The sequence below is a fragment of the Aedes aegypti genome, chromosome 3, assembly GCF_002204515.2.
Source record: "Aedes aegypti strain LVP_AGWG chromosome 3, AaegL5.0 Primary Assembly, whole genome shotgun sequence".
Classification (NCBI taxonomy): Eukaryota; Metazoa; Arthropoda; class Insecta; order Diptera; family Culicidae; genus Aedes; species Aedes aegypti.
Window position 1 is genome coordinate 374,026,776 of NC_035109.1, and position 15,331 is coordinate 374,042,106.

Here is a 15,331-nt window from a genome sequence, read left to right on the forward strand (position 1 = left end):
GAGAGGATGTGATCTACACCCACAGAGACGCCGCACCGTACAGAGTGTATTTTGAATTGAGGAATGACGAAAATGGAGCGAAGAAAATCAACAAGTTTGGGCTGGGCTCAACACTGCGTAGCAACGACACGTTCAAACGTCACATCGTCGACATGAAGTATGCAGGAAGACAGAAAATCCTGGTCTTCCTGAACAGCTATGTGAAAGCGAATCAACTGGTCAAAAGCATCAACGAGTCGAACAGTATCTACAGAGCGTATGTTACGTACGCGCCGGCGGGGTGGTCGTGTGCATACTAACACATTAATTAGACGCGAACGTACAAGAATAACATGCTAAAAACTTTATTAAAATGACTAACTAAAAGTACACATGTAATCGCGGGAAGCGCGCGGACTATAACAATGGCTGCACAGTTGTTGTTGTTTACTATTCCCGCATCTACGGGTAGCAGTCTAGCTGCTACCAGTGAGCATAGTAGCGATAGTGGTGGTAGCTATCGGTTGATCACTATGTTGGTCCAGTGGTTCCCAACAGCGTACGTTCCGCAACACCTCGTATGTGTTACAGGTGTTATCGCCGGGATCCCTGCAGAAATTCCGATCGAGCAAATCGAGGATGATTTGGAATGTGATGTGCCAATCGTGGGTGTTCGCCGGCTCACGCGATTCATCGATGGAGTGAAGATTCCAACCAATCGCGTCAGTGCACAGTGGTCCAGGAATCAGTTTTACGCGGAAAGATGCATTTTGAGCTTTAGAATGAAACATTAGACAAAAACGGTCTTCTACAAAGTTGTTTGTATTAGTTAAGCCCTTTGTTTGGTTTTATTGAAAATTAGGGTGGACCACATTTTCATAAAAATTGTGTAACTAACTTTCTTATTTGTAGAAATTATATTATACATGCTTCAGCAAAGTTGTAGACCATTCAATTTCAAGCAACTTTGCCAAAAAAAGTTTTTTTGTATCTCTTAAATTGACCGATTTAGAGCTTTTTTCCTACGGTGACATAGGGTGGTCCGAGCAAAACTGGTTTTCTGGCTCTAGAGTTTTCAATTCAAATTTCTCATCAAAGTAGTCTATGAAACACTTTTAGAGCTTTAAAAAATGCGTAATTTGGTGAGTGAAGAAACTCGCTATCTCCTTCCGTTTAGGAGTTATTGTTGTTTTTCTCTCAAAAACATGCCTACTTTGACTGTGAATATCTCTGATTGGGGCAAACATAAAAAATATCTTTTAACGGCATTCAAAAGACAAAATAAAATTGTATATTATATCAGAAAATTACAGATGTGTTATTTTTGTAACTCTAATGAAATGCCTTGAAAAACAAAGGATTTTAAGCAGAAAAACTTCAATAACTTTTGAACTAAAATAGATATCATCAATATTTTTGCATGAAAATTTGCGTTTTGTTAAGTTCTTAAAGTCGTTCATAGACCGCTTTGACGAGAAAATAACTTTTTTTGGCAAAGTTGCTTGAAATTGAATGGTCTACAGCTTTGCTGAAGCATGTATAATATAATTTCTACAAATAAGAAAGTTAGTTACACAATTTCTATGAAAATGTGGTCCACCCTAATTTTCAATAAAACCAAACAAAGGGCTTAACTAATACAAACAACTTTGTAGAAGGCCGTTTTTGTCTAATGTTTCATTCTAAAGCTCAAAATGCATCTTTCCGCGTAAAACTGATTCCTGGACCATAGTGCAGTGTAACGTTCAGAACGGACAGTCTACCTGACAAGGTCAGATTGTTCTGCTGCTCAAGTCGTGTGCAACCATTCGTGCAAAAAGTAGTCATTTGCCTAAACTGCCTTCGTACAAATCATCGCACTGCAAATTGTCGAAGTGCTAAACGCTGCCAGCGATGCTCAGAACGTCACGATGACATTCATGAGTACGACAGATGTGAAAAGGGTAAGAAGTGCCCCGAAATCAAACGACAGGATAAAATCAAAAAGCTGATGGCAAAGAGGAACCTAACATACGCCGAAGCGAAAGAGCAGATTCCGATTGCAAATCAAAATTTGTACGAAACCCTGTATGATGCTGAGGATTTTCCGACTCCGGCGGAATCCTTTGCGGATATGACACGCGGCAATTTCCGTTGGAAGGACCCGCTGCGAGAACAATGGATGCAGGCCAACAACGAGAGGGTAAAAATGCAAGCTGCAGTGAACATTGGGAAGTCCCCAGACAAACAGCCGAACAGGAAGAGGAAAACAACCACGAACACGGACAAGACAACCGAGAAGCGAAATCACATCCTTGGAAAGGAAGCAGCTGCGGCTACAAACGGAGTGGCTCTAATCAACAATCACCGCGTCGACGAAAAGGAAAGATGGGAGAACATGTCAAGGCAAATCATGGAACGAGTGCAGAAGGAGCAGCATAATCTTCTGATGACTTTCTACGCAGACTTTATCGCTCAGTTGGATAATGACGAAACCACCAAAGAAAAATTTATGACGTGCACCAAAAGGCACTTCAACTTAGCAAAGTCAGTAATACACCACTGCGACACAAAATAAGGTAAGCACTTCTTCATTATGATAGCTCTTAACCAGTACAAGATGAAAATAAATAAAATTAGCCTCTACCTCATACCAATTTAAAATTCGGGGAGTTAAGTAAAATAAAAATATTACAGTGTAACGTGCAGAGTCTCGATAAAAATAAGGCAGAGATCCACAGGGTTTTTTTCGGTGAAGGCTTCGATGCAAGTTTCTTATCAGAGACATGGACAAATGCAACTCTTGAAACTTCTAAAAAATATCGTATCGCTGGATGCCACCTAATTGCCTGTTCAAGAGATGATGGCTACGGAGGTAGCGCAATCCTCTTGCGGAACAACCATAGCTATACTAAAATAAATCTACCCGCCCTGTCCAATAAAACACAAGCTGTAGCGATTTCAGTGTTATCGATGAAATTAGTCTTGTTTTCTGTGTATGTGAGCCCATCGATCAGCGTACCCGACTTCAAGGAAGATCTGCAGATTTTGTTCGACACTGTGAGACAGTTTGAGAACGTAATTATAGGAGGGGATTTTAATGCCCATCACGGAGACTGGGGAGATGAAAATATGGACAGGAAAGGAGACATACTTGCGGACATGATTAATGACTCGAGCTGCCTTCTTTTGAATGATGGATCCGCTACATTTGTTCCAGTACGGTTAGGATGTAGGTCTTCCGCAATTGACTTGACCATGTGTTCCCCGCAGATTCATTCAAAGGCTCAGTGGCGAACATTAGCGTACGGAATTGGCAGTCACCACTTGGCGATCGAGATTACAATAAGCAACAAACTAGATGAACGTCCGAAGTATTGCTATGATAACAAAAAAATTGCGACTTCAATTGCAAATCTGGAGCCGACAAAAATACGCAATGTAGAGGATTCAAAGTCAGCATTGAACCGTATTAGAAAGTGTAATAGGAGGAAAGACAATAGAACACCTAAGTTTTGGTGGTCGGATACTGTTGACCAAGCATGGAAGGAAAAAACGGAGGCAAGGCGGGTTTTCAACAGAGAATCCTCTGTTGAAAATCTAATTGAATTCAAACGTAAAGCGGCCATCTTCCAGAAATTGAAGCGTGCAGAAATTAGAAACCAATTTGAAGAGTTTTCTTCTGAAATTGGACCACAAACTAGTTCCAAAGAATTGTGGAACAAAGTAGGTAGACTCACTGGAAAGAGAATAAAACGTATCGAAAACAACACGCTATTAGATGACTCCAATGCAGCAAACCAATTTCTGGACAAGCACTTTGGGCCGAATGACGCAGAGGACTGGATCGAACCAGTACCAGTAGCATCGTATAATTTACTAGATTTTTCAAAATGGGAAGCAATCATTGGTAAAAAGAAGAAAAGATCTGCACCAGGGGAAGACGGTATTACATATGAAGCCCTACGACAACTGAGTCCAGTAGTGATACGGAATGTGTTGGAGGATCTCAACAGGATGTGGATTCGTGGTTCGCTCACAGATGAACTCAAAACTATTAAAATAGTTGCGATACCTAAGCCAGGTAGAAATCAATCATCGCCAGAAGGAAAAAGACCGATTTCTCTTGTACCCACAATGACCAAGATTATGAATACAGCGGTGTTAGACATCCTTCAAAGCCATCTTCATCAAAACCAAATCCTACCAGAAAAATCTTTTGGTTTTAGGAGGGGTACTTCAACCTCGACAGCGATTTGTTTTGTAATAAACGAAATAAAAAGAAATAAAAGAGAAAAACTATTAACGGCATTGATTTGCGTGGATTTGTCCAATGCGTTCAATGCTGTTCGTACGGACATTCTGGTAGAAACGTTAGCTCGTATGAGAGTTACTGTAGAGGTCGTAACGTGGATATCGTCATTCCTTAAGAACAGGAGGATAGTTTTGAATCAACGCAACGGTTCAATTTCAAGAAGAATCTCAAATGGGCTACCACAAGGAGATGTTTTATCCCCAACGTTGTTCAATATCTACACCGCAGTATTACACAGTATACGCATAGAATGAGTGACATTGGTCCAATATGCGGATGACTTTGAGATTATCGTGACAGCTAACAACTGGGAAACGCTGGGCATCAGAGCGCAGCAATACATGGATAAATTCGTGGAAACCTGCAATGAGCTAAATTTTGAAATAAACTCCGAAAAATCTAGCGTAATGGTGATGAGTGCAAGTAGCAGATCCCTGAATATTAAAATCAATGGCAATGTGGTTGAAATGGTCCAGAAACAAAATTATCTAGGGATCACAATCGATCGGTTCTTGACATTTGGGGCTCATATTAGGCTTGTTCGAGAAAAAGTCCAGGAGAGATTATGCATGCTGAAGGTTCTGAATGGCGCCAGGACAGGAACACATCCAGACACAATGCTGAAAGTATACCAAGCCCTTATCCGGAGTATTATGGAATATGGTTGTTCTGCACACAATAATGCTAGCAAAACAACAAGAAGGATCATAGAAGTGATAAACAATCAAAGCTTAAGGAAAGTCACTGGATCCACAAAGTCTACGCCGCTAAACACTCTATCTGCGATTAGCGGTCAACCGCCATTGAATTTTAGACAGGAGATGGTCACTTGTCGGGAAATTGCTCGATGTCTATCAAGAGATAACGTTCTTGGAAAACAATTAAAAAATATAGAAGATGAGGAAGAACATGGACAGGAAAAGTTCTCTTACATGGAGCAAATCTATCTGCGAAATAGAACTACATTCGATGTTCTTATGCAGACCGAACAGATTGTAGATGTACACGAAGTTGAAATAAATCCATATTTGAACGACGAAAATCCTAAAAAAGACCATGTCAGTCAAGTAAAACTGAAACAGCTTTCCCTTGGTATGATCAACGGGAAATACAGGGGCAGAGGTAGAATTTGGACTGATGCATCTAAAGACGGAGAGAAATGCGGAATCGGAATATTCGTAGAAGGCAACAAAGCACGCTACTACTATCGGTTACTACACAACACTAGCATCACATCAGCAGAACTCACAGCTATCTGGCTGGCTATGCAAATAGTTGAGAAAGATCAACTGATGCACTACGTTATACTAACCGACTCTAGGTCATCCTGCCAAATTCTCGAAAATGGAGTAGATAGTGGTGAAGGAGAAACAGTTATCGCAGAAATACTACAGGTAGCTAAAAGATGGAAAGTTACAATTCAGTGGGTACCAAGCCACATCCAGCTCGCCGGTAATGATGTTGCAGACATGTTGGCCAAGGAAGGAACGAAAGTCGAAGCACCAATACTCGAAAACAAACTATTCCTCAAGGATGTTTGTCTAAAATTCCCCAACGGTAAACAAGCGAGTAAATGGGTTTTATCATCGCTCTCTCTTTGGGGCTCTCGCTCACTGCTTCCATTTATCAGACTTGTTACACCTTGCGATACAATGACGATCGTGGACCGCAACAGATGGGATGTTTTTCTTTGCTTGCTTTGATCGTGCTTCATACTCAAATGAGAGCGAATTCTGCAAAGCCTGATCCTAAGAGAAAATACATTCGGACCCATTGGAGTGAGCTTTAAGAAATGTGCTTTAAGCAAATTCCCATTTCCCAAAACTTAAGCGATTGGCGCGGTTGTCCCCGTTTCTTCTGCCACCAAATTCAAAAAATCTCGTTAATCATGCATGAATAGCATGATTAACGTGAGTAATCTGATTGCCGTTAATTTTTGAATTATCTTCAACTCCATTAGTCCATTTTAATTCCATTTTAATCTGATATTTCGAGGATGCTTTTCATTATTGGCTGTGCAAGCACTAGAATAGAATAAATGCTTAGAAGAATTTCCCACAATAAAATCCACAAAGGTTTATTACAGAGTTTTTGAAAAAATAGCTTAGGGTTTTTTTTTTTTTTGCAAGAGTTCGTCTGCCAGTTCATTATTCACGTTTACTCCCAGATACACAAAATTCCTTGAGGGGTTTTTCGAACAAATCTGAGAATTTCTCTAGCATTTTATCCAAGTATTACTGTTGCAGTTTTTCCAAACATTTCCTAAAACGTTTCTCAAGTAATGCTCATGCGATCTTCAAAAGTTTATTTAAGTTTTACCCCAGTTAATATTACAGCATATTTTTCAATAATTTCTCCGATCATTCCTGCACACATTTCTTCAAAGATTCTGTCCAATATTTTCCGAGAAATTCCTTTAGCAAATCCTGCGGTATACTATCCCGAGATTCGATTTATGTATGAAGTCTTCAAAAACTTCCTCGAAAGTCCATGTGTTCTTTCAGAAATCCTTGTTTATTAAGGATGACTTCAAAATTTACATAGTATTTTTTAGAAATACTCCATGGATTTATTTTACAGAAAAAAATCTTTACGTTCCCCTGAAACATTCCTAGAAGAATGCCTGAAAAAAAAATCATCAAGAAAAACCTTTACTTGAGAAAATCTTATAGAATAAGTGGAGAAAATTTTGTAGAAATTTTAATAGGAATGTCTGGGGCAATTGCTGAAGGTAATTGCTTCAGAGAAATCTCTACATAAATCCTGAAAGATAATTGCATAGGAGACCCCTAGGAATTCCTGGTTGCATTTCTGAAGAAGTTATTGATTTGATTGTAGAAGATAGTTTGACCTAGAATCTTGGGGGATTTTCCAACAACTAAACAAAATCCTTGGAAAATAATAACTAAATATGCTACTTTAGAAATTTCCAGAGTACCCTCTAAACATACCTGGAATCGTTTCTGATAAAATTCCTAAAGAAGATCATAAAAAACACATACAGTAATACTTGTCGTATTGTCACGAGGAATTCTTAAAAAAAATATGTTAGATCTTCGATAAATATCTGCTCTGATGGTATCATGAATATCTTATCTCCAGGCTCCTATTAGGTTTCGTTTTGTTATCTTGATTCCTGTTTGGTATTATTTCGGCTTCGTTAGGGTTTCCTTTATGTCTCTTTTTCCGGCGTTGCACAAAATATTTGCCAACGTTTGTCCTACTCATGGTTCTAAACGTGGACGCGCATCTGAAGCAATTGTTAGATGCAACTAGAGAGTACAAGGAAAGGCACGGGACTGGGATTGAACCCATGACCATCTGCATGTAAAGCAGAAGCGATAGTCATTCGACCATCAACCTTGGTAAAAAAAAAACAAAAAGAGACCGAACACGAACAGAAAAGATAACAAACATAGACCAAAATCAAGAAAACAAAAAATAACACATTAAACGTAGCAAGAATCAGTAGTAACAGCTTGATTTCCCATGAAATCTGATCAGAGATTTCCCAAAAAATCTCAAAACTACCTTTTTTAGAGTGTTATTGTTTTCATTAAGGTATAAACTTTTACGAACTTCCTAAAGAATCCCTTCAAGAGTTTCGTGTTAGATGCTCTCAGAAATCTTTTTAAGGATAACAATAACCACAGAAGTTACCTCTGAAATTCCATCAGGAATTACTTCAGTTTTCTACCGATTTTCGCAGTAGTTACTGTCTAATAGATCATTCAAAGTATCTTACAAGAATTCAGCAGAACTATCAACACGCTGTTGGAGTTGCAAAATTGTCAAAGATAGTCCAGGTCGGACTCGATTATCAGGGATCCGGAATTTTAGACTCGATTATCCGGAGCTTGTTATGTTCTTGTTTTTCAGTTTTATGCATAAATTTGAGCTAATTTGTTTAGAAGTTTTGGACGTACGTAAACCCCCGTTTCTGGGTTTGAAAAAGGGTTTTCAAAATTATTTTTTTCTTCTCAAGAACTCCAATGCTCCTAGATATAATTTCTGGCTAGTCCACTGCAACATATAAATAAAACAACGAGAAAAGATAACATTAAGTTCTTTTAGTGCATATTTGAAGTTTTCACACTCCGGATAATCGAGTCCGACATATACAGTACTGGACAGAAAAAAGTACGCATTGGTCGTTTTTTCATACAAAATGATCAAGACTCCAATTATATCTCGGTTTCTAGTTGTCCGAATTACCTAAAATTTTCACCGTAGCTTGAAAGTAACCTCAAATTTGCAAGGCTAGAAATTCATAGTTTTTCATTAAAGAACTTTTAAGTTATCGCAAATCTCAAATTTTGATAAAAATGACAAAATTTTAAAGTAAAAATAATGTTTAAATGAAAATACTAAGAGCAATATGTCCTTCTGTAAAAATGTACAATTTGATAAGACACACAAGTTTGCAGAACATAATTTTTCGGTAAAACTGATTGTTTTCAAAATATTTTCAAAATTAAATTTTACAATTTTTCGCTAATTGAGAGATTTTCAATAATTTTGTTTCAAATGCAGTGATATTTTAATTGAGTAAAATCTATGTTATATCTAGGCTGTGGTGAAAATTTCGGATCAATCGGACCACTTAAAGCTGAGATTCAGATCTCCAAACTTGACCATTTTGTATGGAAAAACGGCCAATGCGTACTTTATTCTGTCCAGAACTGTATTTTAAACCTTGTAAACATGCCTTTGAGATTATTTTGTTTTTATTTTAACAATTACATCGAGGAACAAGTTACTTTGGTGAAGGCTATAAATAGACTTACAGAAGACAAAATAGATACTTCAGAGACCTTCCATTGAAAATAGAGACTATTTAGACTCTTATTAAGATCGAGACCCCGAAGAAATTCGTGTAGAAATGTTCGAAAGAATCACTGTAGTATTAGCTGATGTGAAAACTCAAACCTCAATTTTTTAGCAGTCCATGGAGATTTTATCCTAGAAATCAATCGACAGACTGTATGGAAGAACTGCTATGCTGAAGTAATATTTGAATGTAATCTCGCATAACTATTCAAAAGAACCTATGTAACAATAAGAGATTTGTTACGCGAAAAATGTTGGGAAAATCGCTAGAGTAAGTTCTGGAGGAACATCATGAGGAATTCCAGGTCGGATTTATTGACGAATTTCTGGAAAAGTGCTTATTAAATAAATTTCCTCGGATGAACCCTGGAGGCATTTTTGGAGTAATTCATGGAGTAAATGTGGATGAATTCTTGATGAAAACCCTATGAAAATGCCTGAAATGAGAACTGGAGAAATTAGCTTAGGAATTTTTGTAGATCTTCCTGTAAAAACTCCAAAATGAATTTCTTCAAAAACTCTGAAATAACCTTTTGATTTTTTTTTTTGGAAGAACTCCTGTAGGAATCTTTGGAATATTTCCTGTAATGATAACTGAGGAAATCGGTAGAAGAATTAGTCATAAAATGTCTAAAGGAAATCCAGAGATAATCTATGGGAAATTACAACGTTGCATTGCTCGAGAAATTCCTGGAACAAATTCTGAATAAATTTCTAGGCATCGCTTGAAACATCGTTCGAGGAATTTTATAGGAGAATCGGCGATGGAATCACTTGAGGAATTTCTGGAGATATCTCTGAAGAAGACCCAAAATAAGGAAGCTCAGTGGCTACCGCTTCTGCTTGGTAAACAGAAGGTCATGGGTTCAATCCCAGGCTCCGTCCGTAGTTGGAATACTTTGTAGGTATGTATCTTGTTGTACAATCCGTATAAACCGATATCTTTCATTCATTCTTCCCCAACAGCCCACGGCGATCATCTGAAAGTGAAACCACCAGACGGAAATCTTCATATCAATTAAGAGGAACCGTACGACATGGCAAGCCCTGCACTGGTGGTGGCTCTAAATCACAATACATACATACATGCATTCATACATATCTCTGAAGGAGAACCAAAAAGCATGGGTATATGCAGAAAGAACTCAGATGCAAACATATTTAAAGTTATTGCTACAAAGGTGAACATTTTGTCAAGATAATCTTTTTGGACAATGTTTAAGAGCCCAATTAAAAATCAGACCACTACCAAAGATCTTATCAGAAATCATTCGAAGGTTTTTTAAACATTTCACAATAGATCTTTCGAAGAATCTGTCAATCATCTGAAACTCAAAACGTATCTGTTATCTCAAGACACTTCGAAGAATTCGTGACAGAACTTTTTTCAAACGCAAGGATACCTGTGATTCCATCAAAAGTTCAACAAGGAATTTCTACTGGGATTGTACCAGGAATTCCTACTGAGATTTCATCAGAAATTTCACTAGGAATTACTCCAGGTAATGCTCCAGGAATTTCTTCAGCAATTCTATCAAAATTTCTTCATTGATTTTATTGGTAATTCCACCCTTAATTCACTAGATGTTCCCCCAGAAGTTTAATCAAAATTTTGTTCCGTGATTTAACTACGAATTCATGTAAGGAATCCGTTAGGAATTTCTTCCTAAATTTCACCTGGAATTCCTCATGAGGTTCCATCTGGAGTTTCCTAAGGGATTCCATTAGAAGTTCCTCTAAAGATTCCTTTAAGAGTTCTTCCAGAGATTCCATCAGGAAAATTTTAAAAGCTTCTGTCAAACGTTCTTGTAAGGATTCAGAGATTCCACCAGGAACTCAATCAAAAGTTCCTTCAAGGATTCTATCAGGAATTCCTGCAAGGATTCCATCAGTAGTTCCTCTAGAAATCAGGAGTTATTCTAAGGATTTAACACCAGTTCGACAAGGAATTCCATCACGAGTATTTTTAAAGATTCTATCATGAATTCCACGAATGATTCCATTAGAAGTTCTTTCAGGGTTTCGATCAGGAGTCCCTCTACGGATTACATCGGGAGTTCCTCTAAGGATTCCATCAAGAGTAATTCTGGGGATTACACCAGAAGTTCCTACAGGGATTCCACCTGGAACTGCCCTAGGGATTCCACCAGGAGTTCCTCTAGCAATCCCATCAGAAGTTTCTCGTGGAATTCAATTAGGTGTTCCACATGGAATTTTTCCAGGGGATTCCATCAGGCATTCCTCTAGGGATTTCATTGGGAGTTCCATCAGGAATATATGTAGCAATTCCTTCAAGGATTCCATGAGGAATTCGCATAAGAATTCTATCAGTAGGGATTTCAGCAGGAGTTCTTCTGGGGATTTCATCAGGAGTTTATCCAGGCATTCCAGCATGAGTTCTTTCAGGGATTACACCTAGAATTCCTCCAGAGATTATATTAGGAGTTCCTCCAGAAATAATATTAGGAGTTCCTCAAGGAATTCAATCGAAATTTCTTCTAGGGATGTTATAAGGAGTTCCTCCGGGGATTCCATCAGGAGTTCCATTAGGATTTTTGTCATGAATTCTTCCAGTGATTTCATAAGGAGTTCCTCTAGATATTACAGAAGTTTCTTCGGAGATTCCACTTGGAACTCCTCCAGGGATTAAAAAGGAATTCCTGGAGGAATTTATGGATGAATTCCTTTAGGAATTTTCAGATGAATTTCTGGTAGATTCTTGAAATAATTCCTGAAGAAATTCCAGGATTAATGCCTTGTAGGGTTTCTTCAGGCACACCAGGAGAAATTTTTGGAGAAAACTCCTGAGAAATTTATAAAAGAATTTATTGAAGATTCCCTAGAAGAATCTCAAAGAATTGCAAGCCGAATCTCTAAATGGATTCCTAGTGGAATCCCAAGGAGGAAGTTTTGGTAAATTCTTGTGTAATCCCTGAAGGCTTCCTAGTGAAATCCTTAGAGGAATTCTCGATGGAATTCATGCAGGAATTCCTTGATTAATCATTGGAGAAATTCTGAGTAGAATCACTGTAAGAATTCCTGGAATAAATCTCCGCAGGTATTTCTTGAGGAATTTCTATAGAAATCCGTTTGTAGTCTCTGGTGGTAATCCCTGGAAGAATGCTTGTGTAAATCGCTGAAAGGTTTTCTGGAGAAATCTGAAGGGAATCCGTAGGAGAATAACTAGAAAAACCACTGGAAGATTTTTGATAAGAAAAAAAAATCTAAAATCCCTGTTGTAGTTTCTTGAAAGAGGGATCCCATTTTAGCAATTTCTAGTGGAATCGCAGAAAAAGAATCTCGAAAGAATCAGTTAAGGAATTCTTGAAGTTATCGCTGGAGGAAATCTTAAATAAATCTCTAGAGGTTTTTTTTGTGAAATTATCGAAGGAAGCATTAGAAATATATGTAGAGAAATTGCTAAAAATAAATGCTGCAGAAGTTCTTGGTAGAATTTCTGATTGAATTCCTGGTGGAATTTAAGAAGGGAGCTCTGGAAAAAGCCATTAACAACATCCGGGGAAAATAGCTGGGGAATTTCTAGTGATGAATTTCTTAAGGAATCCCTGGGTAAGTTTCTGAAAGAATTGATGGTGTGGTGTTATTCCTGGAGTAATTCTTGATGGGATCCTGGAACTAAGTTCTAGATAAATTCCTGAAGAAATCTTTGAAGAAATCTCTGGAGGAATTCTTGAAGCCAACCTTGGAATAAATGTATTACTTAATTACTGAAGAAATCACTTGAGGAACTTTTTGGATTGATCTTCGAAGAAATCAATGGAGAAAATCCTAAATTATGTTTAGAGAAACCTTTGAAGGAATCTCTGGAAGAATGCCTGGATGGATTCCAGGAGGTATTCTAGATGATTTGCTCCGGAGGAATTTCTGGATGAATGTGTAGATAAATTTCTAGAGGAATTATTGGCAAAAATCCTGGTAGAATTCCAGGAAGAATTTCTGGTGGCTTCCCTAGTATAAACCAAGGACCCCCTAAAAACTGCAAAGTAGAATGACTAGAGGAAATCACTGAAAAAATCTGGTTAGAATGTTTGGGAAAATTCCCATAGCGATGGCTGTTCAGAATAATCCCCGACAGAGGCAAACTTCCGTTTTTTTTTTATTGGAGAAATCTCTGAAGGAGTCTTTGAAGGTGTGCCAGAAGAAATCTCTAAAGAAATCACTAAGGCAGAATTCCTGAAGCTATTCCTCACAATAGCTTAAAAAACCCCTTCGGAGACCATCTTGATTAATGTAAAAACTTTAACTAAAAATTGAGACTTCTTAGAATAGCATTAATTTTTTTTTTTTTTCTATTTTTCTAAGAGACCTGCGGCCCTGGGCCTTTCCCCCTGAAACGAAAATCCTCACCTTTTTGCTGAATCTCGCCATACTCCCGGAAAAGCGCCGTCAGCTTCAAGCTGATACAAGTGGCCGGACGAAATCCTCGTTTTACGAAATCTCGTTCCTCCCGCAGATAAGGACTAGCCTTGCAAAACTCGATCGCCGCCTGATTCAACTTCTCCTCGTATAGATAGGCTGCAATAAGGAAACAAACCGATTAACAAACCTCGCCAATTGGAAAACCAAAATAAAAAAAAACCCTCTTCGAATTCCATCACATTCCAATTGCAGGATCTTTTCCAATGTTACGCCCGCCTAATTAAAAATACTCACCCAAAACGACGCGAGCAATGTACGAGTTGGGAATAATCTCCATTGTCTCACTATTTGGTAGCTGCAGCGGCAATTTTTACGCTCCTCACAATCCTCCGACAATTGCGGTTCACATTATCGTCGTTTTCCGCGAAATTTTACCGATTTTCAGGGGGAATTTGCCAAAATAATAATCGCTGATGCGAAAACAAACGCGAGCTTCTCGCGGTGTTGTTTACGAAATGCCATCCAAAATGGATTGAGTGCCCTTTGCGAGACAAACAACGACCAGCTGTCAGGCGGCGAGTGTTTGCGCGCGAAAGGGACGCGCTTAGGGGTGTCCGTGTTTCCATCAGGTCCGAAAGAGAGCGCTTTCTGAAGGGGCTTTTAAGGTAGAACTTGATGTGGTGCATGCACGCAGGAAAATGGAGCTTGTTCGAACCCGACCAACCAGTCCTCCGATTTATTTATAGATCTTTGTCCAACGATGACGATCGCCAACGATTCGAAACGAATCGGTATCGATCGCTATCGAAACTTGCTGACTGGTTGGGGGGGGACCGGGAACCCGGTCAACCAGTTAACCTATCAGTACACTGTGACAAATATTTGTCTACAGAACCAAACAAATGTTTGACACTGCAAAGATTTTGTCAAAGTTACAAGCGTTGTTTGTTGTTTGAGTAATGCTTAGTCAAGTTTTTGCACATTTTTGGGCCCATTCACAAATTTCATAACGCTGAAGGGGGTGGGTGGGTGTCCTCGTGCTGTTACGGCTCATGCAAAATTTGTAAAATGTTCAAACAAAAAGTGTTATGAGGGGGTGGGTGGGTGTCTAAAATGGCCATTTTTGGCGTTATGAAATTTGTGAATAAACCCTTTACCGAAATTTGGCCTATTGGGCCATAGCTGGCCATAGTACCCCCGTTGGATTAGATGCAGCTCTTTCTAAATTCGTGATGAACAAAGAGAATACCAATAGATTTGCGGTTGAAGGTATAAAAAATTATTATTACGAAATAGCTAAGAAAATTGAAGGAGATGTGTATAGTATTGAAGAGGATTTTGAAACTAGGTTTATGAAATGTGTATTAAAGTGAAATAGTTAAATTTGGAGTATATTTTCTCCAATTGGGATTAAAAATTGCACATGAAAATTTCATTGGTTATTTTCTCATTGTTATTGATTTGTCAGATAGGCCCTTACCGCGAATCCCTCTCGAATTATTAACCCCCATCATATGAAACATTTCATAAAAAGGCCTTTTGACACAATGTAGCACCTTTTGTCATAATACCTTGCACGGTCGTTTGAGAATACCCTTTAATGGGTAAAAATTTACCCATTTCCGCTAGAAGTGCCTCTCCACATTTAAAGAGTAAACACGGTTTACTCTTTAACGGGTAAAAGCGGTTTCTGTCACATGATGGGTAAATTTTTACCCTTTTTGTAAATTTCGCTTGCGGCATAAAAAGGGTAAAAATTTACCCATTTTTAGAAGGGGAATGCAAATTAACATAACCTCAACTTTAATAATGGATTTTGAAATGAAATTGCAATATAAATACTTCTTT

The 15,331-nt window shown here is 38.3% G+C and overlaps 1 protein-coding gene across 1 annotated transcript in view; it reads right to left on the minus strand.

Moving 5' to 3' along the window:
* The window catches only part of LOC5574201 (titin), a 45,295-nt gene extending 31,273 nt beyond the window's left edge, over positions 1 to 14,022 (minus strand). The window contains exons 1-2 of the mRNA XM_021851618.1: positions 13,778 to 14,022; positions 13,472 to 13,639 (exon numbers count right to left, since the gene is read on the minus strand). Coding sequence (XP_021707310.1) covers positions 13,472 to 13,639; positions 13,778 to 13,820 — 211 coding nt within the window. The 5' untranslated portion in view covers positions 13,821 to 14,022. The remainder of the gene's footprint in view (positions 1 to 13,471; positions 13,640 to 13,777) is intronic.
* Positions 14,023 to 15,331: the final 1,309 nt, after the last annotated feature.